Source organism: Ranitomeya imitator, chromosome 4 (genome assembly GCF_032444005.1).
Source record: "Ranitomeya imitator isolate aRanImi1 chromosome 4, aRanImi1.pri, whole genome shotgun sequence".
NCBI lineage: Eukaryota > Metazoa > Chordata > Amphibia > Anura > Dendrobatidae > Ranitomeya > Ranitomeya imitator.
Window position 1 is genome coordinate 160621063 of NC_091285.1, and position 25042 is coordinate 160646104.

General features: G+C 43.3%; 1 protein-coding gene across 2 annotated transcripts in view; it reads left to right on the forward strand.

Annotated features, from left to right (window-relative positions):
• Nucleotides 1-25042, forward strand: part of SH3RF2 (SH3 domain containing ring finger 2) — a 229990-nt gene that overhangs the window by 161249 nt on the left and 43699 nt on the right. For both annotated transcript variants that reach the window (XM_069764064.1, XM_069764066.1), the window contains exons 5-7: nt 94-411; nt 19591-19688; nt 23436-23606. In XM_069764064.1, the coding sequence (XP_069620165.1) occupies nt 94-411; nt 19591-19688; nt 23436-23606 (587 nt within the window). The remainder of the gene's footprint in view (nt 1-93; nt 412-19590; nt 19689-23435; nt 23607-25042) is intronic.

Here is a 25042-nt window from a genome sequence, read left to right on the forward strand (position 1 = left end):
ATAATTGATTTATGTTGTTCATATATAATTTATTATACCTTTGACACTTTTTTTCCCAAAAAGCAACCTATGAATGTGATGTTTTATTTGCAGCTAAACAGTACAGCCAAGCAACTGCTGGAGTCAAACAAAACTAAAAGAAAAGATATGAAGAATTTGCCTTTTACTTCTCCCCTGAGGAGGTCCCCCTCTGTTAAGTCTTCTGAGCCAGAAACAATGCTACGAATACCAGATGGAAGGCGGAAGACCCCAAGGCAGTTCCTGATTACCAATGCTCTTAATACATTAAACAGAATTGTCCATTCTCCATCCAGTAGACAGACGCCGGAGATAAGCACCCCCATTCTGATCAGTTCAAGTAACACAGCCATAATTGAGAAAGCCCGGTATTTACCCAGTTCGCAAAATCAGGTAATTAAAAAAAGTACAAAAATCAAATAATTAAGAAAATATGGAAATGTTTTTGTCACATTGTTACAAGCATTTTTTTTTAAATCTTTACATCATCTACAATTATTGATTTAATATGATTGTGAACTTCAAATGTAAGTTAGTATCTAAATCTGTTTTTCTTTAGATTAGGGGTTTGTTGCACCGATGCGGTGTTGGATGCCTCACCAATCCATGCTTACCGGCTGCCAATAATTACATGTTGTAGTTGCACTTAAGCCAATCAGCGGCCTCAAAAGTCACATGTTGCTTTACTTATAATGCTACCTGTGTACAATGAAGCCGTGGGTTGGCTACAACGGAGGGGATTTGCCGAAGCATCTGTGCCGAATAGACGAGTAGTATTTTTTTTCTTAACGACCCAACAACCCCTTTGCATTCTCTAGAATATTGTTGCTAATACGTAATAGAAATATTTTGTGAAGTTTTAGACTTGAAATAGACTCAAATAGGCCAGGTCTAAATCCAAAGAATTGGTAGAGAATCTAATTCAGGGATTGCGCTCTCATTATTTTACAAGCAAGTCCAGTTTTAAATTGAATAATATCCTGAAATGGACCAAAGATGTATACATTTATACAATTATTCAGCCAATTGAAGACCTAAGATAAAGCAAGATGGCAGTGAATAAATATCCCCAAATACCTAGCGAGTTAGCCCGTCTAGCGAGTTAATCTATGTTTCTTGATTTAGCTAAGTGCATAAGTTCTTACTTCATATGGCAAATTCAGATGCTCCTATGTCCCTACTGCTTTATTCCAGTTTTGAAAGCCAAGGCGTAACCTGAAAAGAATAATCTTTTTGTTTCTGCTACAATTTTTATTTTATTCTAGGGTGTAGAATATTACTTGGCTATGACGCCCATACATTTTTGGGTTCTACCACATATCTGCTTTCCCATACATATTATAAGACATGATGAGACCTCATACTCATATACTCATATTGTTCACCGCAATGAATGAAAGATTTGTTGGTGAGCATTCACAATATGTAATTATGATGGGTTTTTATTATGGGTGTTCTAATGATAATGTAGACAGATGTTTTAAAGAGAAGAGAGCTATAAAGCTAAAGTTCAAATGACACGTAAGCTATTGTACAGCTTTGTATACTACAGTATGAAAGGCTATGTTTGTATCTTGCTTTTGGGAAACATTAACATAAGCACTAGCTCATATGTTTGATGAATTAGTGCTGCTCGAAATAGGTTGCAACCACATACACCAAATGCATCCTTAGTCTTACAAAGAACCTGTTACCAGGTTTTTGCTACTTCATCTGAGAGCAGGAAAATGCAGGAAAAGAGAACCTGATTCCAAAGATGTATCACTTAGTAGTTTACTTGGTCCCACGGTTGTGATACAATCAGAGTTCTTCAGTGTTTCATAAAGCAGAGCTCATAAAGCTAACCCCACCCACCCCAGGCTCTCTATGTACATAGACAGCGAGCTGCTTATCAGAATAGGGGGCTTGGTTGGGCTAAATCTTACACAGTGTTGTAGCAGCTGTAGTCCGAGTTGTGATAAGGTTCTGGTGCCTATGTTAGCAATTACCTGCCAGTTAGTTTTTAGGCACTTAGTAAAAAAAATTCCTTCACAACTTCTTTAAGGTCAGAAATTAAATAAAGATGCTAGTCCCAGTCTGTGAGCAATTGGTATGAGAAGATATAGTTCTTACATCTGTAGGTGATTCAGTCACATTGCAATCCCTTACAGCTATGTACCTATAAGTGTTACATTGCAATTGACTCCATCTCAGCTGTGAAATGAGATCTATCAGTATGTTTTTATGTATGTATCACGTGAAGTACTAGTATCTCCGTGATTAACAAAGCCTACAAAATTACGTGAACCTCCCTTTTGCTTTCTTCTCTCCTATCCTCTTGCTGTTAGTCAATGCAAATTCCCGCTCATCTGTCTCTAAAAGAAGCAAACTGAACTGAGATCTGATCGCTGCTCTTAACCCCTTAGATTGACAGTGGCATTTAAGGAGCGCAGTAAGATTGTGCTCCATGCCAGGTGAGACTGTGATTTTTTCTTTGCACTGCAGTCTAATTGAATTGCAGTATTAGAAGACGCAATCAGACGGCTGCATGTTCAAGTTCCCTTAAAAAAAAGGAAAGCGTAAAAAAAAAATTGCAATTTCTCCCAGAAAATTATTGCAATTACACGTTTTATTATACACATGTTTATTTCCTCTGTGTGTTTTGGAACAACATGAAAAAAAAAACTGAGTAAAAAAAGGCAAATTGGACATCGTTTCACACAAAACCCCAAAAATTGTGGGTAAACAACTTTGTTTCAACCGTGTGATGCTCATTCAAACTTACATGTGGCAGGCAACAGTTGTGGGCAATATGAAAATCACACTTAAAAAGGGGAGAAGTTGACTCAATCTTTGCATTGTGTCTCTGTGTGTACCATATAAAGCATGGGAACAGTGGCGTAGGAATGGGGGTGCGGGGGGGGCGGGCCGCCCCGGGCGGCACAATGTGGGGGCGGCTATCAGCACGGCTGCGCGCACTCATTCTCTGCTCCTTCCTCCCAGCATTATGAGGACTGGAGCAGAGCGCTGGCAGTGCGCGCGGCCGTGCAGAGTTGCTGGCTGCAGTGTAGCAGGGGAACACAGTCACACACGCTGTGACTCACCCCCGCACCTGCAGTCAGCAGCAGAAGCTCCGATCCCGCCCCTCCAGCAGCGTCACAGCTCTCACAATGTGAAGAGCCATGGAGGGGCGGGGCTAAATGTCGGGGGCGGAGCCACGGACAAGCAGGAAGAAGAGGCAGAAGGAAATGTGAAAATCAGAGCGGGAGACAGAAAAGATGTGAGAACAGAGACAGAAAACAACAGAGAGGCAAGACACAGGTGAGAAGTATATATGTATATATATATATATTACATCATTGTCTAAGGGTCACACTTCCGTCTTTCTGTCTGTCCTTCTGTCTTTCTTTCTTTCACGGATATTCATTGGTCGCGGCCTCTGTCTGTCGTCGCTGATTGGTCTCGGCAGCTGCCTGTCATGGCTGCCGCGACCAATCAGCGACGGGCACAGTCCGATTAGTCCCTCCGCTGCAGTCAGTGCCCGGCGCCTGCTCTATACTCCCCACAATCAGCGCCCGCTCCATAATCCCCTCCAGTCACCACTCACACAGGGTTAATAGCAGCGGTAACGGGCCGCGGTGTAACACACTCCGTTACCGCTGCTATTAACCCTGTGTGTCCCCAACTATTTACTATTGATGCTGCCTATGCAGCATCAATAGTAAAAATATGTCATGTTAAAAATAATAAAAAAATGAAAAAACCTGCTATACTCACCCTCCATCGCCTTTCCCGCTCCTCGCAACGCTCCAGTGCCCGCTCCATGCAAGCGGCAGCTTCCGGTGCCAAGGATGGTATGTGAGAAGGACCTGCCATGACGTCACGGTCATGTGACCGCAACGTCATCACAGGTCCTGCGCTCATACCAACCCTGGGACTGGAAGCTGCCTCGTGCGATACAGGGCCAGAATTCATCGGAGGGTGAGTATATGTTTATTTTTTATTTTAAGTCTGTATACTACGTGGCTCTGTGCTGTATACTCCATCACTGGGCAATATACTACGTGGCTGGGCAATATACTACGTGACTGGGCAATATACTACGTGGCTGGGCAATATACTACGTGGCTGGGCAATATACTACGTGGCTGGGCAATATACTACGTGGCTGGGCAATATGCTACGTGGGCTGTACAATATACTACATGGCTGTGTTATATACTACGTGGCTGGGCAATATGCTACGTGGGCTGTGCAATATACTACATGGCTGTGTTATATACTACGTGGCTGTGTTATATACTACGTGGCTGTGCTATACGCTATGTGGGCTGTGCTATATACTGTGTGGGCTGTGTTATACACTACGTGGCTGTGCTATATGCTATGTGGCTATGCTATATTTCTCTGCTGTATCTGCATCATGAATCATGCTATGTGTTAAAGGGGGGGCCCACTGAGACTCTTTCGCCCGGGGCCCTCTAAAACCGCGGCCGGCGCTGCAGCTGTTTAACGCTATTGACGTGCAGGCCCGCGCCCGTACGTCAATAGTTAACAACAGCCACCAGCCATTTGGAGGCTGGCAGCTGAAGTCGGCCGCAGCGCACACGTCAATGGCTTCTGACGTCATTGTCAGTCGCCGGCGAGTGCACGCTTCAGCTCCGTGGAGAGAGCAGGAGCGCGGTCAGGTAAGCAGAACTTGTTTGTTTTTTTTGCAGACCCTATCATGTGTGTTGCCCTATTTTTGGTAACCTTTGTGTGTATTGAGCTGAGGGGGGGGGGCGCCAAACTCGGGAGCGGCCCCGGGCGGCAAAAGCTCTAGCTACGCCCCTGCATGGGAAACAGAAAGGTAGAAGAGAACTGACTGAGGACTTGAGAACCCAAATTGTTTAACAATATCAACAGTCTCAAGATTACAAATCCATCTCCAGAGATCTTGATGTTCCTTTCTCCACAGTGTGCAACATAATAAAGAAGTTTAGAACTCATGGCACTGTAGCTAATCTCATTGACTGTGGACGCAGATAAAAATTGATGAAAGGTTGCAATGTAGGATAGTCCGGATGCTGGATAAGCAGCCCCAATCAAGTTCCAAAGGAATTCAAGTAGTCTTGCAGGCTCAGGGTACATCAGTGTAAGCGCAAACCATCCATCGACATTTGAAGAAACGCTATGACAGGAGACCCAGGAGGACCCCACTGCTGACACAGAGACATAAAAAAGCTGGACTGCAGTTTGCCAAAATGTATGTGAGTAATCCAAAATTCTTCTAGTAAAGCATCTCGAGGACAGATGACAGCAAGATAGAGCTTTTTGTTAAAGCACATGGTCTGTAAAGCATTGTGGAATTAATGGTGCTACATAAGTGAGTAAAATACATAAATAAATTCTAGAGTTGATGGAAAACAGAATGAGAAGAACACAGTACCTATAGTCAAATATGGTGGAGGTTCAAAGATGTTTTCAGGTTATTTTTGCTGCCTCTGGCACAGGGTTATTTGAGTGTGTGCAAGGCATTGTGAAATCTGAAGATTACCAGGGATATTGGTTTGCAATGTAGTGCCCAGTGTCAGAAAGCTGGGTTTGCGTTATAGGTCAGGGGTCTTCCAGCAGGACAATGACCATAACAAACATACTTCAAGAAGCACACAGAAATGGATGGAAACAAAGCACTGGAGAGTTCTGAAGTGGCCAGCAATGATTCTGGATCTATATCCCATTGAACACCTGTGGAGAGATCCTAAAATTGCTGTTGGGAGAAGGCACCCTTTAAATATGAGACTCCTGGAGCAGTTTTCAGAAAAAGAGTGGTCTAAATTTCCACTTGAGAGGTGTAAGAAGCTTGTTGATGGTTATTGGAAGCAATTGATTACAATTATTTATTTCAAGGAGTTGTCACGGCCACTCCTTCCGCTCATTCTTACCCGCTGCGGCGCGCTTCTCCTGCAGGCACGCGTCCTCTCCTTCATTCTTCTGCGCTCCCTGGTTCTCGTTGGGTGCGCGTGCGCACTGCCCACTCCAGCACTTCCTCTTTCTGATTTACAGTCGCTCTCTATCTCCACTCTGTGATCCTGGAAGACCATGACCCGGAAGTCCTCCAGCACTCCAGGTATATAAGGCGACTTGTCATGATTCCAATGGCAGGGAATCACAAAAGGACAAGCACCAACGAGCTCTAGGGTGATGGAACCTGAGCTGACCGCGACCCTAAACCTGAACACACAAATAACAATAGCCGGGGAACGTGCCTACGTTGATCCTAGACGTCTCGCACCAGCCGAAGATCTAACTTCCCCTATTAGAAGAAACACAGACCTCTCTTGCCTCCAGAGAAATACCCTACAGAAATAGCAGCCCCCCACATATAATGACGGTGAAATGAGAGGAAGGCACATACACAGTATGAAAACAGATTCAGCAAAATGAGGCCCGCTAAAACTAGATAGCAGAGGATACAAAAGTAAACTGCGCGGTCAGCAAAAAACCCTTCAAAAAACCATCCTGTAATTACTTGAACTCATGTTCCAACTCATGGAACATGAGGAGCAATTACAGCCCACTAAAGCAACCAGCAGCAAAGAGACAATTATATGCAAGCTGGACAAGACAAAAATAAAGCAAAACGTGGAACAAGAAAATCAAAACTTAGCTTGTCATGAAGAATACTGAAGCCAGAAGCTGAGGTAACAAAACACTCTGAAAACCTTGATAGCCGGCGGGGAAATGACAAGAAAGCCCGGCTAAATAGGAAACTCCCAAATCCTAATAGAACAGGTGGACACCAGAGACAGCAGAACACAAATCACCCAGTACCATCAGTAACCACCAGAGGGAGCCCAAAAACAGAACTCACAACAGTACCCCCCCCTTGAGGAGGGGTCACCGAACCCTCACGAGAACCACCAGGGCGACCAGGATGAGCCCTATGAAAAGCGCGGACCAAATCATCAGCATGAACATCAGAGGCAACCACCCAAGAATTATCCTCCTGACCATAACCCTTCCACTTGACCAAATATTGGAGTTTCCGTCTGGAAACATGAGAATCCAAGATCTTCTCCACAACATACTCCAATTCTCCCTCCACCAGCACCGGAGCAGGAGGCTCAAGCCAAGGAACAACAGGTACCTCATACCTCCGCAACAACGACCGATGGAACACATTATGAATAGCAAACGATGCCGGGAGATCCAAACGAAACGACACAGGGTTAAGAATTTCCAAGATCCTATAAGGACCGATGAACCGAGGCTTGAACGTAGGAGAAGAGACCTTCATAGGAACAAAACGAGAAGACAACCACACCAAGTCCCCAACACGAAGTCGAGGACCCACGCGGCGACGGCGATTAGCAAACTGCTGAGCCTTCTCCTGGGACAACTTCAAATTGTCCACCACATGACTCCAAATCCGATGCAACCCATCCACCACCATGTCCACTCCAGGATAATCAGAAGGCTCCACCTGACCAGAGGAAAAACGAGGATGAAACCCCGAATTACAAAAGAAAGGAGAAACCAAGGTAGCAGAACTAGCCCGATTATTAAGGGCAAACTCGGCCAGCGGCAAAAAGGTAACCCAGTCATCCTGATCAGCAGAAACAAAACACCTCAAATAAGTTTCCAAGGTCTGATTAGTTCGCTCCGTCTGGCCATTCGTCTGAGGATGGAATGCAGACGAAAAGGACAAATCAATGCCCATCTTAGCACAGAACGTCCGCCAAAATCTAGACACAAACTGGGATCCCCTGTCAGAAACGATGTTCTCCGGAATCCCATGCAAACGAACCACGTTCTGGAAAAACAGAGGGACCAACTCAGAGGAGGAAGGCAACTTAGGCAAGGGTACAAGATGAACCATTTTAGAAAAGCGGTCACACACAACCCAGATGACAGACATTTTTTGAGAGACAGGGAGATCCGAAATAAAGTCCATGGAAATGTGCGTCCAAGGTCTCTTCGGGATAGGCAAAGGTGACAACAATCCACTGGCTCGAGAACAGCAAGGCTTAGCCCGAGCACAAACCTCACAAGACTGCACAAAAGAACCACATCCCTCGACAAGGAAGGCCACCAAAAAGACCTGGCCACCAAGTCTCTAGTACCAAATATTCCAGGATGACCTGCCAACGCAGAAGAATGGACCTCGGAGATGACTCTACTGGTCCAACTATCCGGAAAAAACAGTCTCTCAGGCAGACAACGATCAGGTTTACCCGCCTGAAACTCATGCAAAGCACGTCGCAAGTCTGGGAAGACGGCCGACAAAATCACCCCATCCCTAAGGATACCAGTGGGCTCAGAATTTCCAGGGGAGTCAGGCACAAAACTCCTAGAAAGAGCATCCGCCTTCACATTCTTTGAACCTGGCAGGTATGAAACCACAAAATTGAAACGAGAGAAAAACAGTGACCAACGAGCCTGTCTAGGATTCAGACGCCTGGCAGACTCAAGGTAAATCAGATTTTTGTGATCAGTCAAGACCACCACACGATGTCTAGCACCCTCCAGCCAATGACGCCACTCCTCAAATGCCCACTTCATGGCCAAAAGTTCCCGATTACCCACATCATAATTCCGCTCAGCGGGCGAAAATTTTCTAGAAAAGAACGCACATGGCTTCATCACCGAGCAATCGGAGCTTCTCTGTGACAAAACCGCCCCCGCTCCAATCTCGGAAGCATCAACCTCAACTTGGAAAGGAAGCGAAACATCAGGCTGACGCAACACAGAAGCAGAAGAAAACCGGCGTTTAAGTTCCCGAAAGGCCTCCACAGCCGCAGGAGACCAATCAGCAACATCAGCACCCTTCTTAGTCAAATCCGTCAAAGGCTTAACAACACTAGAAAAATTAGTTATAAAACGACGATAGAAATTAGCAAAGCCTAAGAACTTCTGCAGACTCTTAAGAGATGCAGGCTGCGTCCAGTCACAAATAGCCCGAACCTTGACGGGATCCATCTCAATAGTAGAAGGGGAAAAAATATACCCCAAGAAAGAAATCTTCTGGACTCCAAAGAGACACTTTGAGCCCTTTACAAACAAGGAATTAGCCCGCAGGACCTGAAACACCTTCCTGACCTGCTGAACATGAGACTCCCAGTCATCAGAAAAAACCAAAATATCATCCAAATACACAATCATAAATTTATCCAGATATTCACGGAAAATATCGTGCATAAAGGACTGGAAGACTGAAGGAGCATTAGAAAGTCCGAAAGGCATTACCAAATACTCAAAATGGCCCTCAGGCGTATTAAATGCGGTTTTCCACTCATCACCTTGCTGTATTCGTATAAGATTATACGCACCCCGAAGATCAATCTTAGTGAACCATTTAGCCCCCTTAATGCGAGCAAACAAATCAGTCAACAAAGGCAAAGGATACTGATATTTTACGGTAATCTTATTCAAAAGACGATAATCTATACAAGGCCTCAAGGACCCATCTTTTTTGACCACGAAAAAAAAAACCTGCTCCCAAAGGGGACGAAGATGGACGGATATGTCCCTTTTCCAAGGACTCCTTAACATAATCCCGCATAGCAGTATGCTCTGGCACTGACAGATTGAACAAACAACCTTTAGGAAATTTACTACCAGGAATTAAATCTATAGCACAATCGCAATCCCTGTGAGGAGGAAGCGAACTGAGCTTAGGCTCCTCAAAAACATCCCGATAATCAGACAAAAATACAGGAACCTCAGAAGGAGTAGATGAAGCGATAGAAATCGGAGGTGCATCATCATGAACCCCCTGACATCCCCAGCTTAACACAGACATTGTTTTCCAGTCAAGGACTGGATTATGAGTTTGTAACCATGGCAGACCAAGTACTAGAACATCATGTAAATTATACAATACCAGGAAGCGAATCACCTCCTGATGAACGGGAGTCATACGCATGGTCACTTGTGTCCAGTGCTGAGGTTTATTCATAGCTAAAGGTGTAGAGTCAATTCCCTTCAAAGGAATAGGGACTTCCAGAGGCTCAAGACCAAACCCACATCGCTTGGCAAATGACCAATCCATAAGACTCAGGGCAGCGCCTGAATCTACATAGGCATCGACGGAAATGGATGATAATGAGCAAATCAGAGTCACAGACAGAATGAACTTAGACTGTAACGTACTAATGGCAACAGACTTATCAACCTTTTTTGTGCGTTTAGAGCATGCTGATATAACATGAGCTGAATCACCACAATAAAAGCACAACCCATTTTTCCGCCTATAGTTTTGCCGTTCACTTCTAGACTGAACTCTATCACACTGCATTGTCTCAAGTGCCTGTTCAGAAGACACCGCCAAATGGTGCACAGGTTTGCGCTCCCGTAAACGCCGATCAATCTGAATAGCCATAGTCATAGACTCATTCAGACCCGTAGGCGCAGGGAACCCCACCATAACATCTTTAATGGCCTCAGAAAGGCCATCTCTGAACTTTGCAGCCAGGGCGCACTCATTCCACTGAGTAAGCACTGACCATTTCCAAAATTTTTGACAATATATTTCTGCTTCATCTTGCCCCTGAGAGAGAGCTAATAAAGCTTTTTCAGCCTGAATCTCCTGGTTAGGTTCCTCATAGAGCAAACCCAATGCCAGAAAAAACGCATCCACATTAAGCAACGCAGGATCCCCTGGTGCCAATGCAAATGCCCAATTTTGAGGGTCACCCCGCAGGAAAGATATAATAATCTTAACCTGCTGAGCAGGGTCTCCAGAAGAGCGAGATTTCAAAGAAAGGAACAGCTTGCAATTGTTCCTAAAATTCAGAAAACTAGATCTATCTCCAGCAAAGAACTCTGGAATAGGAATTCTAGGTTCAGACATAGGAGCATGTACAACAAAATCTTGTATATTTTGAACCTTAGCAGCAAGATTATTCAAGCTGGAAGCTAAACTCTGGACGTCCATGATAAACAGCTAAGGTCAGAGCCATTCAAGGATTAAGAGGAGGAAAAAAAAAAAAAAAAAAATCAGCCTGGCTGCAATTAAGGCTAGGCAGCAACCTCAGAGGAGAGAAAAAAAAAACTTCCTCAGACTACTTTTCCTCCTACTTCAGCCCAAACATTTTGGCCGGCTATACTTTCATGATTCCAATGGCAGGGAATCACAAAAGGACAAGCACCAACGAGCTCTAGGGTGATGGAACCTGAGCTGACCGCGACCCTAAACCTGAACACACAAATAACAATAGCCGGGGAACGTGCCTACGTTGATCCTAGACGTCTCGCACCAGCCGAAGATCTAACTTCCCCTATTAGAAGAAACACAGACCTCTCTTGCCTCCAGAGAAATACCCCACAGAAATAGCAGCCCCCCACATATAATGACGGTGAAATGAGAGGAAGGCACATACACAGTATGAAAACAGATTCAGCAAAATGAGGCCCGCTAAAACTAGATAGCAGAGGATACAAAAGTAAACTGCGCGGTCAGCAAAAAACCCTTCAAAAAACCATCCTGTAATTACTTGAACTCATGTTCCAACTCATGGAACATGAGGAGCAATTACAGCCCACTAAAGCAACCAGCAGCAAAGAGACAATTATATGCAAGCTGGACAAGACAAAAATAAAGCAAAACGTGGAACAAGAAAATCAAAACTTAGCTTGTCCTGAAGATTACTGAATCCAGAAGCTGAGGTAACAAAACACTCTGAAAACTTTGATAGCCGGCGGGGAAATGACAAGAAAGCCCGGCTAAATAGGAAACTCCCAAATCCTAATAGAACAGGTGGACACCAGAGACAGCAGAACACAAATCACCCAGTACCATCAGTAACCACCAGAGGGAGCCCAAAAACAGAACTCACAACAGCGACTCCTTCCTTTGCTCCTTGCCTGTCTGTCATTTGTGCTTCTGTGACTCAGGTCCACCTTTTTCTTTGCACTGCCTGTTTTGAGTCTCCACCTTGTCCAGCCAGTTCAGCTTCTCTGTCTCTCCCAGGCTTCATTGTTTCCTCGTCCAGTCCAGTCCTCCCAGTGTCCTCTCCGTACCTTGTAGTCTGGTGTCTCTGTCCTATCCTGCTTCCTTTGTGTCTTCCCCTTCGCAGAGCTCCTTTGGTCTCGCCGGTACCCAGCTCTTACCTAACTGTACTTCATCTTACCCCGCTCTGTCTGTCCTATGCCTAGTTTCTCTATTTTGTACTTCCTACTACCTGTCTCCGGGTTCCAGCTTCTGCCGCAATAGTCTCCCTTGGGTCTGCCCCTAACGCTGCCTGTATAGGGGGTGGTCTATCTGGTCAGCTCACCCTTGGGAGGTTCGTTGTCGTGGATCTGTGGGTCCACCCCAGGTATTCCAATAGGACTGCACTCGGATGACATCTGAGTGCAGTCTGATTCTCACAGTACAGACAGGCCGGGAAATGCCTCCACCTAGGGCAGGTAAGAGAGGTCTCCCTAGGTGTCTCTGAACCCTCTCAACCCCTTACTCTTTCTGTTGTTTTGCATTTGGATGATAAGCGTTTTTCTGATTTTGCCTATATAGATTCTGGTGCTGCTGGGAATTTCATCCATCTCGAGGCTGTTAGGAGATTGTGGATTCCGGTCAGATCCCTGGAGACTCCTCGACAGATTGCATCGGTCGACGGTCAACCTCTGCGGGAGTCCGTTACCTTGGTTACCGAAGAATTGGAGCTTCAAATTGGAATTCTGCACCGGGAAAAGATCGCCTTCTATGTGCTGCCTATCTTGTCTCATACTATTTTGCTTGGTCTTCCTTGGTTGAGGATTCACGAGCCCACTCTTGACTGGCGGTCAGGTGAAATCCTGCGTTGGGGTCTCTTCTGTCAGAAGAACTGTCTTCCGGTTAAGCCAATAAAACCTTCTCATCTTATTTCTGAGTCCTCAAATCTGCCTTCCTCGTATCAGGCTTTTTTGGATATCTTCAATAAGAGAGAAGCAGAGACCTTGCCTCTGCATCGACCATACGACTGCCCAATTGATCTTGTACCAGGCTCTACTCCGCCTCGAGGTCGAATCTACCCGTTGTCTCCTACCGAGACAAAAGCCATGTCTGAATACATTCAGGAGATTCTAGCTAAAGGCTTTATCCGCAAATCTTCCTCTCCAGCAGGCGCAGGTTTTTTCTTCGTTAAGAAGAAGGATGGAACTCTCCGTCCTTGTATAGACTACCATTGTCTCAACAACCTCACGATCAAGAACAAGTATCCACTTCCACTCATTCCTGAGTTGTTTGATCGTCTTATGGGAGAACGTATTTTTACGAAACTGGATCTTCGTGGAGCTTACAACCTCATCCGTATTCGCTCTGGTGACGAATGGAAAACCGCCTTCAACACCCGAGATGGCCACTATGAATATTTAGTCATGCCTTTCGGCCTGTGTAATGCTCCAGTGGTGTTTCAAGAGTTTGTGAATGATGTTTTCTGGGACTTACTCTACTCCAGTGTAGTGGTATATTTGGACGACATTCTTGTGTTTTCTTCGGATCTAGCTTCCCACAGAAGACACGTCCGCCAAGTTCTGTCTCGACTAAGAGAAAACCATCTTTACGCCAAACTCAAAAAGTGCGTTTTTGAACAAGCTTCACTACCATTTCTTGGCTATGTCATTTCTGATTCTGGTTTGCGGATGGACCAGGATAAAGTGTCTGCTGTGCTTAAATGGCCACGTCCGCAGGGAGTAAAGGCAATTCAACGCTTTCTCGGATTCGCAAATTATTATCGGCAGTTTATCTCACATTTTTCCTCTCTGGTCGCCTCAATTTCAGCCTTGACTCGTATAGGATCTAACCCTCACGTTTGGTCTTCGGATGCTGAAGATGCTTTTCGCTCTCTAAAACAAGCCTTTGCCTCAGCTCCTGTACTCCGTCAACCTGAGATCAATAAGCCCTTCATTTTAGAAGTAGATGCCTCTGCCGTCGGCGCCGGCGCAGTACTTTCCCAGAGATCTTCTTCCGGACAATTGGCTACCTGTGGTTTCTTTTCCAAGATCTTCTCCGTCTCTGAAAGAAATTACACCATTGGCGACAAGGAACTATTGGCCATCAAGTTGGCGTTGGAGGAGTGGTGGTATCTGTTAGAAGGAGCTGTTCATTCTTTTAAGATCTATACTGACCCCAAGAATCTGGAGTATATCCACTCAGCGCAAAGACTTAACCCCGACAAGCCAGATGGTCGTTATTCTTTGCCTGCTTTGACTTTGAATTACATTTCCGTCCCAGCGACAAGAACCTCAAGGTTGATGCTTTATCCAGATCTTTTCTCACATCCGATACGGAGGAGCCTTCACACATCGTGGATCTAAGCAAAATCATTCTTGTGGCTCCGGTTAGCATGTCTTCCTTGCCCCCTGGTAAGACCTTTGTCCAAGAGAACGAGAGGACTCAAGTTCTACGTTGGGATCATGCCTCTAAACTGGCAGGCCATGTGGGATATAAGAAGACACTTGCTCTCATTTCGCGCTACTATTGGTGGCCATCTCTTCTTCCGGATGTCCGAGGTTTTGTCTCTGCATGTCCTTCGTGTGCAAGGAACAAGGTTTCTAGACGTCTGCCCTCCGGTCTCCTTCATCTGCTTCCAGTTCCTTCAGCTCCATGGCAACATATTGCAATGGATTTCATTACCGATTTACCCCGGTCGTAGATCAATTCTCCAAGATGGCTCATTTCGTTCCTTTGTCAGGCTTACCTTCTGCTCCAGAATTGGCAAGAATCTTCATTACTCATATCTTCCGAATTCACGGTTTCCCGCTATACATTGTCTCTGATAGAAGAGTCCAGTTCACCTCTCGATTCTGGCGGGCTCTTTACAAACTAATGAACGTTTCTCTAGATTTCTCTACAGCTTACCATCCACAGACCAACGGACAAGCAGAGCGTACAAACCAAATTCTAATGACTTATCTTCGTCATTTTTCCAACGGTCATCAAAATGGCTGGTCTGATTTGCTTCCATGGGCCGAGTTCGCATACAATAACCATATCAATGTTTCCTCTTCCAAGTCTCCCTTCTTTATTATCTATGGGCAACATCCTGATATTCCTCTGCCGGTACTTCCTGTCTCGGGTGTGCCGGCGGCCGATCTTCTGTCCAAGGAGTTCTCCAGGGTCTGGCGGGAGACCAAAATCGCGTTAGAACAGGCTCAGGCCAGGACTAAGAGACATGCTGATAAAAGACGCCTGGATCCTCCGTTATTTCAGCCTGGTGTAAAGGTGTGGTTGTCTTCCAAGTTTATTCGTCTTAAAATCCCCTCGTATAAACTGGGTCCACGATACGTAGGTCCTTTCGACGTTTAGTCTCGTATCAATGATATCCAGCTTCTGCGGCAATAGTCTCCCTTGGGTCTGCCCCTGTATAGGGGGTGGTCTACCTGGTCAGCTCACCCTTGGGAGGTTTGTTGTCGTGGATCTGCGGGTCGTCCCCTGGTATTCCAATAGGACTGCACTCGGATGACATATGAGTGCAGTCCGATTCTCACAGGGGTGCACAACCAAATATTAAGTTGAGGGTGCCAACAATTTTTTGTGGCCCATTTTGAGGGTTTTGTGTCAAAATATGTCCAATTTGCCTTTTTTTCGTCATTTTTTTGTGTTATTCCAATACTCACAAAGGAAATAAACATATGTATATGAAAACATGTGTAATCACAATAATTTTCTGGAACAATTTCAAAGGTGCCATGATTGTGTATAAATTTGAATCACCCCTTTTTCCCACCATTACAAATAAACATATTTAGTATTGCTGTGTCTATAAATTCAATAAAGCAGAAAAAAACACAGAACATGTCTAGAAAAGAACTATTATCTTGTTTTAGCTAGTAAAAATAGAAAGCATAAAACCTTTAAGATAAATGTTTATACTGTATATAAAATATATTGTGTGTATATACTGTATATATATAGAGAGAGAGAATAAGATCCTGATTTCCATTTATTTTTAGATAATATAAATTTGCATTTGTAACATGTTTATATACTATTATAGTCTTTAAAAAGGCATTAGAATGCACAGCCCATTGGTTCTAGCTTATAATCTTCCCTGCTCCTCTAGTTGCCAGGCTGAGTGGAGCATGCATTCAGCCAGGGGAGGGTTAATAGCGATCCGCACTGCCTGGTCTGCTGCGCACTTCTTGAGCCTGGCTAATAGGTGTTTCTAGAAACCTCGGTTACGCTGTAGGAGTTCTAATTTCACGCTGGCAGCTCGCAAAGCAGAAAGGACCGCTCATCGCATCTATCTACCCTAAACAGCTGGGGATGGAATATAAGGCCGCCACCACAGACAGGACACTGCATTTACAGGGAATAATGCGCCTACGTACAATTAGGACACATATTAACCCCCGTATATCTATTTTCCATGTTTTGGAAAGCAGATATTAAGAACAGGCTAATATTTGTACACGTCCCGGCCTTCCTCTGGACCATGCATTCACTTCTGATGTGGATAACCTTTATAAATCAGTGTCAATCGGAAAAGATCGATTTTTGACATCAGTTAATGGCCGTCTCACCAAAGTACTTGAGCTATTAGCGTCCAGTAATGATCACTCATTTAAATAGCCATTAACGACATTAACAAGCCGCACAGGCTAATGTGTTTTTCGAGTCCTTTAACTCCACGAGAAGTTTGTCACAAGGAATAGAAAGAAACAAAACTGAATATACTGAAAAGGTAGTAAAAATCTAATTGATGCTCTAACATAAGGGATACAGTAAATATCTGGGATCTCACTCACCATTAGAACAAGGGTCCCAAGCCCAAATGGGGAGGCATCTGAGCATGTGCAGTGCCCCCCCATTCAAAGTCTATGAGCCGAGTATATTACTCTTTTTGCAGCTTCTACGCTGTGTGACATCTATTTGGCCCAGTAGGGCATATGGACAGGGGGTCTTTATAGGATAACCCCTTTAGGCCACATTGAACGTTTGATGTCAATGCCATAAAGTTGCTCAGAAAGAAGAAAGGAAAAATCGCTCTTAATACATATTCCTAAATAACGTTCTTTTCCTGCATATTTATGGTATTAGGGTGGCAATAGATGGATAATAACATATGCTTTATTCAACAACATACCTTCTCGCTGTTCCCGCAAGTATTCTCACCGCACCTTTAAAAGGCAGGCTGTGACTTTAAGGGGATTATGTTTAGCTGTAAAGAAATTGCTTATGACACACATTAGTCTTCATGGTTACGTAACTTTTATTTGTTGGGGACACTGTTACAGAAGATATAGTATCTCTGTTTCCATTGCTTCGCCACGGCTTTGGTGTTATTTTTAACATGCTCTACCCGTCTGAAGTGGCGATTTAAAATGTCTATGTGATAACGTTGAAGCCTGTGCGGCGTAAACAGACATTTCCTAGTTATCATCTAGCAAAGAATGTGTTGCCGGAGGCTTTGTACCTTATCAGTAACACTTGGGGTCCAAGAATACAAATAGTCTGTTGACAAACGTGCTCCTGAATCCTAGACACGTTTATTGTGCCGACCGTTGGGCATCATAATAGCACTTTTGTATAATTTTACACACATATGTATATTTTCTATTCATTTCTAGTTTTTTTCTAATAATTATAAGTGATTTGTTACAATGCAAGGAATGTTAAGGATGTGTGTTGTGAACTGATCCATCCCTTGGTTGGGTGAAAGGAAAGCTAATGCCTATTGTATAGTATGACAGCACCCGTCCTATTTTTCCCCTGGGACTTTTGGTGCTGCTTTTTAAGGAAGCTATGGCATTAATTTTAGTCTAGGTTTAATCACTCCTTCCTGAGAGCCCTGGGCAAGGAAGTCAACTATTTAAAAGTTTTTGCGTTAAAGATACCTGTATGCCTCCTGGATGTGGCATTGTTGAGTAAAAATCATCTTTTATAGCTTCAATCTTCCAGGCTAAGAGCGTAGGCTGCCTGGAAGAAAAGATTGACTTTATTATACAGGTTTTCTCCTCCCTTTCTCTTTCATGTCATTTGTGCAACCGGGAAACAAAAAATTGTAAGGCTCATTTTGAGTTTGCCAAAAGACAGGTGGGAGACACCTCAAATGTATGGAGGAAGGTACTGTGGTCAGATGAGACCAAAATTGAATGTTTTGGCCACCAAGGTAACCGCTATGTCTGGCACCAAGCCAACTCAGCTCATCACCTCAAGAACACCATCCCTACAGTGAAACATGTAGGCAGATATTTTATAAGTTTACATAATGTGATATAGTTATCATTTGATAATAAAACAATGTGATATACGTGTGAAGCTGTCTAAAGCCATATGAAGCCCTTATTTCCTGGTGAAACACCTAAAAACTTTGGTAGATAATAGGAATTTAGGAGGAAAAGAAGACAGAGTCTTTTCCTTTCGTGGTCCAGTTACGCTTCCTCTCTTGGTCCAGGTAAACTTCTGTTGGCACTCAGTGATGCTCAAAATATAGGCTAGCGATGCACACTGTTCCCATGTTTGTGCACTCAGAGGCTCTGGTAATCTGGCATATATCTGGTATTCTAGGCATATAGACATTATAGGCAACGTTGAAAAGCAATGATTCTCGTCAACCAGTTGAGTAATATATGATATTAGCAAAGTTGCTATTTCAAGAAAAAAACTAATATTTCCTAAAACAGATGGATTACAGGAGCAGACAGGTCTTTTAAGGACTTACTACAGTATTTGCCTAGTTTAGATATTTCTGTGGGCTGCAGGACTTTTCATGTAAAGACAGGCACAATTGTAGGATTTCAGTAGATCATCCCACACTGATTACAAGACAACATATAGTTATAGAACAAATGATAGCATTGTACAGAAGAATGCTGTAGGTAAAAATAAGCAGATCTGGAACTCTCCTTTTCTTCTCCCCCCTCCACAACCTCCAACACTATCAACAACCAGAACTATTAATCAATTTAGGGAATCTGTCACCAGGTTTCTTCTGTGTAATTTGAAAGTAGCATAGTGTAGGGACAAAGATCATGATTCTAACGTTGTGTCACTTACTGAACTTCTAAGTGTAGCTTTTATAAAAACACTGTTTTCTCTGCTGCTGATGTAGCGGTTCTCTGAATGTTGAGCTCTGTATAACATTATTTATGTTTGGGACTTTCCCTGTCTGAGCTTCTCTGCTCTCCACCTTGGACTCGGTGGTAATTCCCATGTATAGGCTGTTTAAATATAGAGTATGAATCTTAGCTGAGCAGCTATTGAAAGGGGCCTCTGAAAGAGCTCATAAAGATACTTATGTCATAGCCTTACTGCTTTCTGTGAGGTAAAACACTTTTAAAAACTAGCAGCAAATGCTTTACCTCACAGAAAAATCAGCTGTGATCCCCTGCTGTCCTGTCTGTATGCTTTTTTTTTGCATCCCTCCCAGGAGCTGTGCTATGATCAGACCATGTCCCTGTACGGTCAGACATAGTCATTACATAGTACACAGAAGGGACACATTTATAAGATTATCTCAGCATGGAAACTTTATTTTTAACACATCCAATTGTGAAACTTTCTGTTTTCCAAGATCTGTTGATTTAAAGTGTACTTTGGGGTAAAACTCCTTTAAGTGTCTGTAAAAAAGTGTGTATCTTATATCATATATGCATTGAGCAAATGACATTGTTCATGTTTACTAACCTTAGGTCAATGCCTCATTTTATTATGCTACGCTTGGACCACAGGGAACAGGACCTTCACTTATGGCATTCCCAAGTTCTCATCAAAATATTCTGGCTAATATGTAAGTATAAATTACATTTTTGTGTACTTGTATTTATCGCTTACTTTGTTGTGGCAAATTGCTTTCCCAGGCTCCCAGAGCTGCCTCCATGTATTTATTGTATTTATTGCTGTATTTATACCCTTCCTATCAAGCCCATTTTATTGTTTTATTGATTACTATATATGCCAAAAAATAATTTAACAACTGTGGGGGCGATATGCTTATTAGTGGATGACTAGTGAAAGGGGCATTGTTTTCCCGAGACTAGTCACCACCATTTTGCTAGAGGAAAAAAAAATGTGGTTGCAGCTAAATGGTGCCAATTCTTGCGCAGTAGCAGCTATTGATAAGAGATAGATGTTGCTGCGCAGGCACCAGCGCCACTTTGCTGAATGTAATTTTTTTTTTTCTAAGACCACAATATTATATGCATTGTGTAAAATAGGGGGTAGGTCACCGAAGGATTAGTGACCTCTCATAAGCCCATAAAAATGCATATGTCAGCTGAGCACCACATGCATTGGGTACAGTGAGTATTCAGACCCCTTTAAATTTTTTACTTTTTGTTTCATTGCAGCCATTTGGTAAACTCAAAAAACGTTTTTTTTTTCTCCTCATCAATGTACACTTTGCACCTCATGTTGACTGAAAAAAAACAGAAATGTGGTAATTTTTGCAAATGTATTAACCCTTTTCTCACCTTGGATGGGATACTATGTCTGAGGTCAGATCCCCTGCTTTGATGTGGGCTCCGGCGGTGAACCTGCATCAAACCCGAGACATGTCAGCTGTTTTGAACGGCTGACATGTGCCCATAATAGCGGCGGGTGGAATCGCAATTCCCCCGCATCTATTTACTAGTTAAAACTGACAGCGGCATTTAACTAGCGCTTCTAGCCATCGGGCCGGAAATGCATGCATCGCTGACCCCCGTCACGTGATCGGGGGTCAGCAATGTGTCAGCATGACAACCAGAGGTCTATTGAAGACCTCTATGGTTGTTGATGCCGATTGCTGTGAGAGCCACCCTGTGGTCGGCGCTCATAGCAATGCAGCAATTCTACTACATAGGAGTGATCTGAGCTTCGCACCTATGTAGCAGAGCTGATCAGGCTATGCCAGCGTCTAGCCTCCCAAGTAGGCTATTGAAGCATGTAAAAGTTAAAAAACAAAAATTAAATATGAAAAAATACAAAAATATAAAAGTTGAAATCACTCCCCTTTTGCCCCATTCAAATTAAAACAAATAAAAAATTCAAATATAAACATATTTGGTATCGCCGCATTCAGAATCACCCGATCTATCAATAAAAAAAAGATTACCTGATCACTAAGCGGCGTAGCGAGAAAAAAAATTGAAATGCCAGAATTACGTTTTTTTTGGTCGCCGTGACATTGAATTAAAAAGGCAATAACGGGTGATCAAAAGAACGTATCTGCACCAAAATGGTATCATTAAAAATGTCAGCTTGGCACGCAAAAAATAAGCCCTCACTCAACCCGAGATCACGAAAAATGGATATGCTACCGGTATCGTAAAATTGCACAATTTTTTTTTAAAGAAATGTTTGGAATTTTTTAACCACTTAGACGAAAAAAAGAACCTAGACATGTTTGGTGTCTATGAACTTGTAATGACCTGGAGAATCAAAATGGCTGGTCAGTTTGAGCATCTAGTGAACCTAGCAAAAAAGTCAAACAAAACAAAAAAATAGTGTAGGATTGCACTTTTTTTGCAATTTCACCGCACTTGGAATTGTTTTCCTGTTTTCTAGTACATGACATGGTAAAACCAATGGTCTCACTCAAAAGTACAACTCGTCCCACAAAAAATAAGCCCTCACATGGCCATATTGATAGAAAAATAAAAAAGTTATGGCTCTGGGAAGGAGGGGAGTGAAAAAGGAAAACGAAAAAACGAAAATACCCCGGTTCAGGAAGGGGTTAAAAAAGAAAAACTGAAATATCACATGGTCATAAGTATTCAGACCCTTTGCTCAGTATTGAGTAGAAGCACTCTTCTGAGCTAGTACAGCCATGGTCTTCTTGGGAATGACGCAAGTTTTTCACACTTGGATTTGGGGATCCTCTGCCATTCTTCCTTGCAGATCCTCTCCAGTTCTGTCGGATGGTGGATGGTGAACGTTGGTGGACAGCCATTTTCAGGTCTCTCCAGTGATGCTCAATTGGGTTTAGGTCAGGGCTCTGGCTGGGGCAGTCAAGAATGGTCACAGAGTTTTTCTGAAGCCACTCCTTTGTTATTTTAGCTGTGTGCTTAGGGTGATTATCTTGTTGGAGGGTGAACCTTCGGCCGAGTCTGAGGTACAGAGCACTCTGGAAGAGGTTTTCATCCAGGATATCTCTGTACATGGTGCATTCATGTTTCCCTCAATGACAACCAGTCGTCCTGTCCCTGCAGCTGAAAAACACCCCCATAGCATGATGCTGCCACCACTATGTTTCACTGTTGGGTTTGTTTTAGGTAGGTGATGAGCAGTGCCTGGTTTTTCCACACATACCGCTTAGAATGATCACCAAAAAGGTCTATCTTCGTCTCATCCAACCAGAGAATCTTATTTCTCATAGTCTGGGAGCCCTTCATGTCTTTTTTAGCAAACTCTATGCGGGCTTTCATATGTCTTGCACTGAGGAGAGGCTTCTGTCAGGCCACTCGGCTATAAAGGCCGACTATTGGAGGGCTGCAGTGATAGTTGACTTTGTGGAACTTTCTCCAATCTCCCTACTGCATCTCTGGAGCTCAGCCACAGTGATCTTGGGGTTCTTATTTACCTCTCTCACAAGGCTCTTCTCTCACAATTTCTCAGCTTGGCTGAATGACCAGGTCTAGGAAGACTTCTGGTGGTCCCAAACTTCTTCCATTTAAGAATTATGGAGGCCACTGTGCTCTTAGGAACCTTGAGTACTGCAGAAATTCTGTTGCAACCTTGGCCAGATCTATGTCTTGCCACAATTCTGTCTCTGAGCTCCTTGGCCAGTTCCTTTGACCTCATGATTCTCATTTGGTCTGACATGCACTGTGAGCTGTGAGGTCTCATATAGACAAGTTTGTGCCTTTCCAAATCAAGTCCTATCAGTTTAATTATACACAGCTGGACTCCAATGAAGGATTAGAACCATCTCAAGGAGGATCACAAGGAAATGGACAGCATGTGACTTAAATGTGAGTGTCTGAGCAAAGGGTCTGAATACTTATGACCATGTGATATTTAAGTGTTTTTTTTAATTACATTTTAAAAAATTTCTACATTTCTGTTTTTTCAGTCAAGATGGGGTGCAGAGTGTACATTAATGTGATCTGAGTAGGGAAAGGGGTCTGAATACTTTCCGTACCCACTGTAAGACCCCTCCACAGGCCGCCCCATAGCACAATAACCTCATTAACTGAAAACTGCAAATACAGATTAAACAACAACAACAAGACGGATCTAATCACCCCAGGTATCATTTTAATTAGTATAACAACACCAGCCTGCCAGTGTCTGTAGTTTACTTAGCAAAACCTGATGACAGAGTGGCTTTAAGCACCCCGTATGTTTACCATAGGCAATTTTTTTTAATTCAAATTTAGAAGTAATGACATGTTTCCATAATATGTTAGAATATTCAGAATATTTTATCAAATATCCCCTATCAATATAAAGCTGTATAAATATAGCAGTTTTTAAGCTGCTCCATGTTTTAAAAGTACATTAAGATTAGTACCATGATTTTGACAAAATTTCCACTTTATTACCTCTATGACAGGTGTGTAGCTATTTACCCATACACAGCTCATGGTCCAGATGAGATAGACCTCCAAAAAGGAGAAGGTGTCCGTGTATTGGGGCAGTTCCAGGAAGGCTGGCTTCGTGGGGTTTCACTGGTAACTGGAAAAATAGGCATCTTCCCAAGTCATTGTGTTAACCCCATCTACAGGTTAGAAAAAAATAAACTGTAGTTTGCTTTTCACTACTTCGAGTTTTTATGCAACTATTGCTCACAGGGCTTTAAAGTTTGTATGCAATAATAGCTTAAAGGGCTTTTTTCACAAGTCACATTCAGTACTAATAAGCACAATGTTCCTGCTTATCTGATAAAATGTGAATTGAGTGGCAGTATACAGTGGGGAAAAAAGTATTTAGTCAGCGACCAATTGTGCAAGTTCTCCCACTTAAAAAGATGAGAGAGGCCTGTATAGGTAGACCACAACTATGAGAGTCAAAATGTAAAAAAAACAAAAAACAAATGAGAAAACAAATCCAGAAAATCACCTTGTTTGATTTGGCAAGATTTATTTTGCAAATTATGGTGGAAAATAAGTATTTGGTCATTAACAAAAGTTCATCTCAATATTTTGTACGGTATATCTTTTGTTGGCAATGACAGTGGTCAAACATTTCCTGTAAGTCTTCACAAGGTTGGCACACACTGTTGTTGGTATGTTCTCCCATTCCTCCATACAGATCTCCTCTAGAGCAGTGATGTTTTGGGCCTGTCGCTGGGCAACACGGACTTTCAACTCCTTCCAAAGGTTTTCTTTGAGGTTGAGATCAGGAGCTTCATATTCTTCTTACGAAGCCACTCCTTCGTTTTCCTGGCGGTGTGCTTGGGATCATTATCATGCTGAAAGACCCATCTATGTTTCATCTTCAATGCCCTTGCTGATGGAAGGAGGTTTGCACTCAAAATCTCACAATACATGGCCCCATTCATTCTTTCATGTACACGGATCAGTTGCACTGGTCCCTTTGCAGAGAAACAGCCCCAAAGCATGATGTTGCCACCCCCATGCTTCACAGTAGGTATGGTGTTCTTTGGATGCAACTCTGCATTCTGTCTCCTCCAAACACAACAAGTTTTGTTTCTACCACACACTTCTACATTGGTTTCATCAGATCATATGACTTTCTCCCAGTACTCTTCTGAATAATCAAAATGCTCTCTAACAAACGTCAGACGGGCCAGGACATGTACTGGCACTGCAGGATCTGAGTCCCTGGTGGCGTAGTATGTTACAGATGGTAGCCTTTATTACAGTGATCCTAGCTCTATGCAGGTCATGCACTAGGTCCCCCATGTGGTTCTGGGATTTTTGCTCACCATTCTTGTGATCATTTTGACCCCACGGGGTGAGATATTGCATGGAGCCCCAGATCGAGTGAGATTATCAGTGGTCTTGTATTTCTTCTATTTTCTTCTTATTGCTCCCACAATTCATCACGCTAAGCTGCTTGCCTATTGTAGATTCAGTCTTCTCAACCTGGTGCAGGGCTACAATTTTGTTTCTGGTGTCCTTCAACAGCTCTTTGGTCTTCACCATAGTGGAATTTGGAGTATGACTGTTTAAGGTTGTGGACAGGTGTCTTTTATAC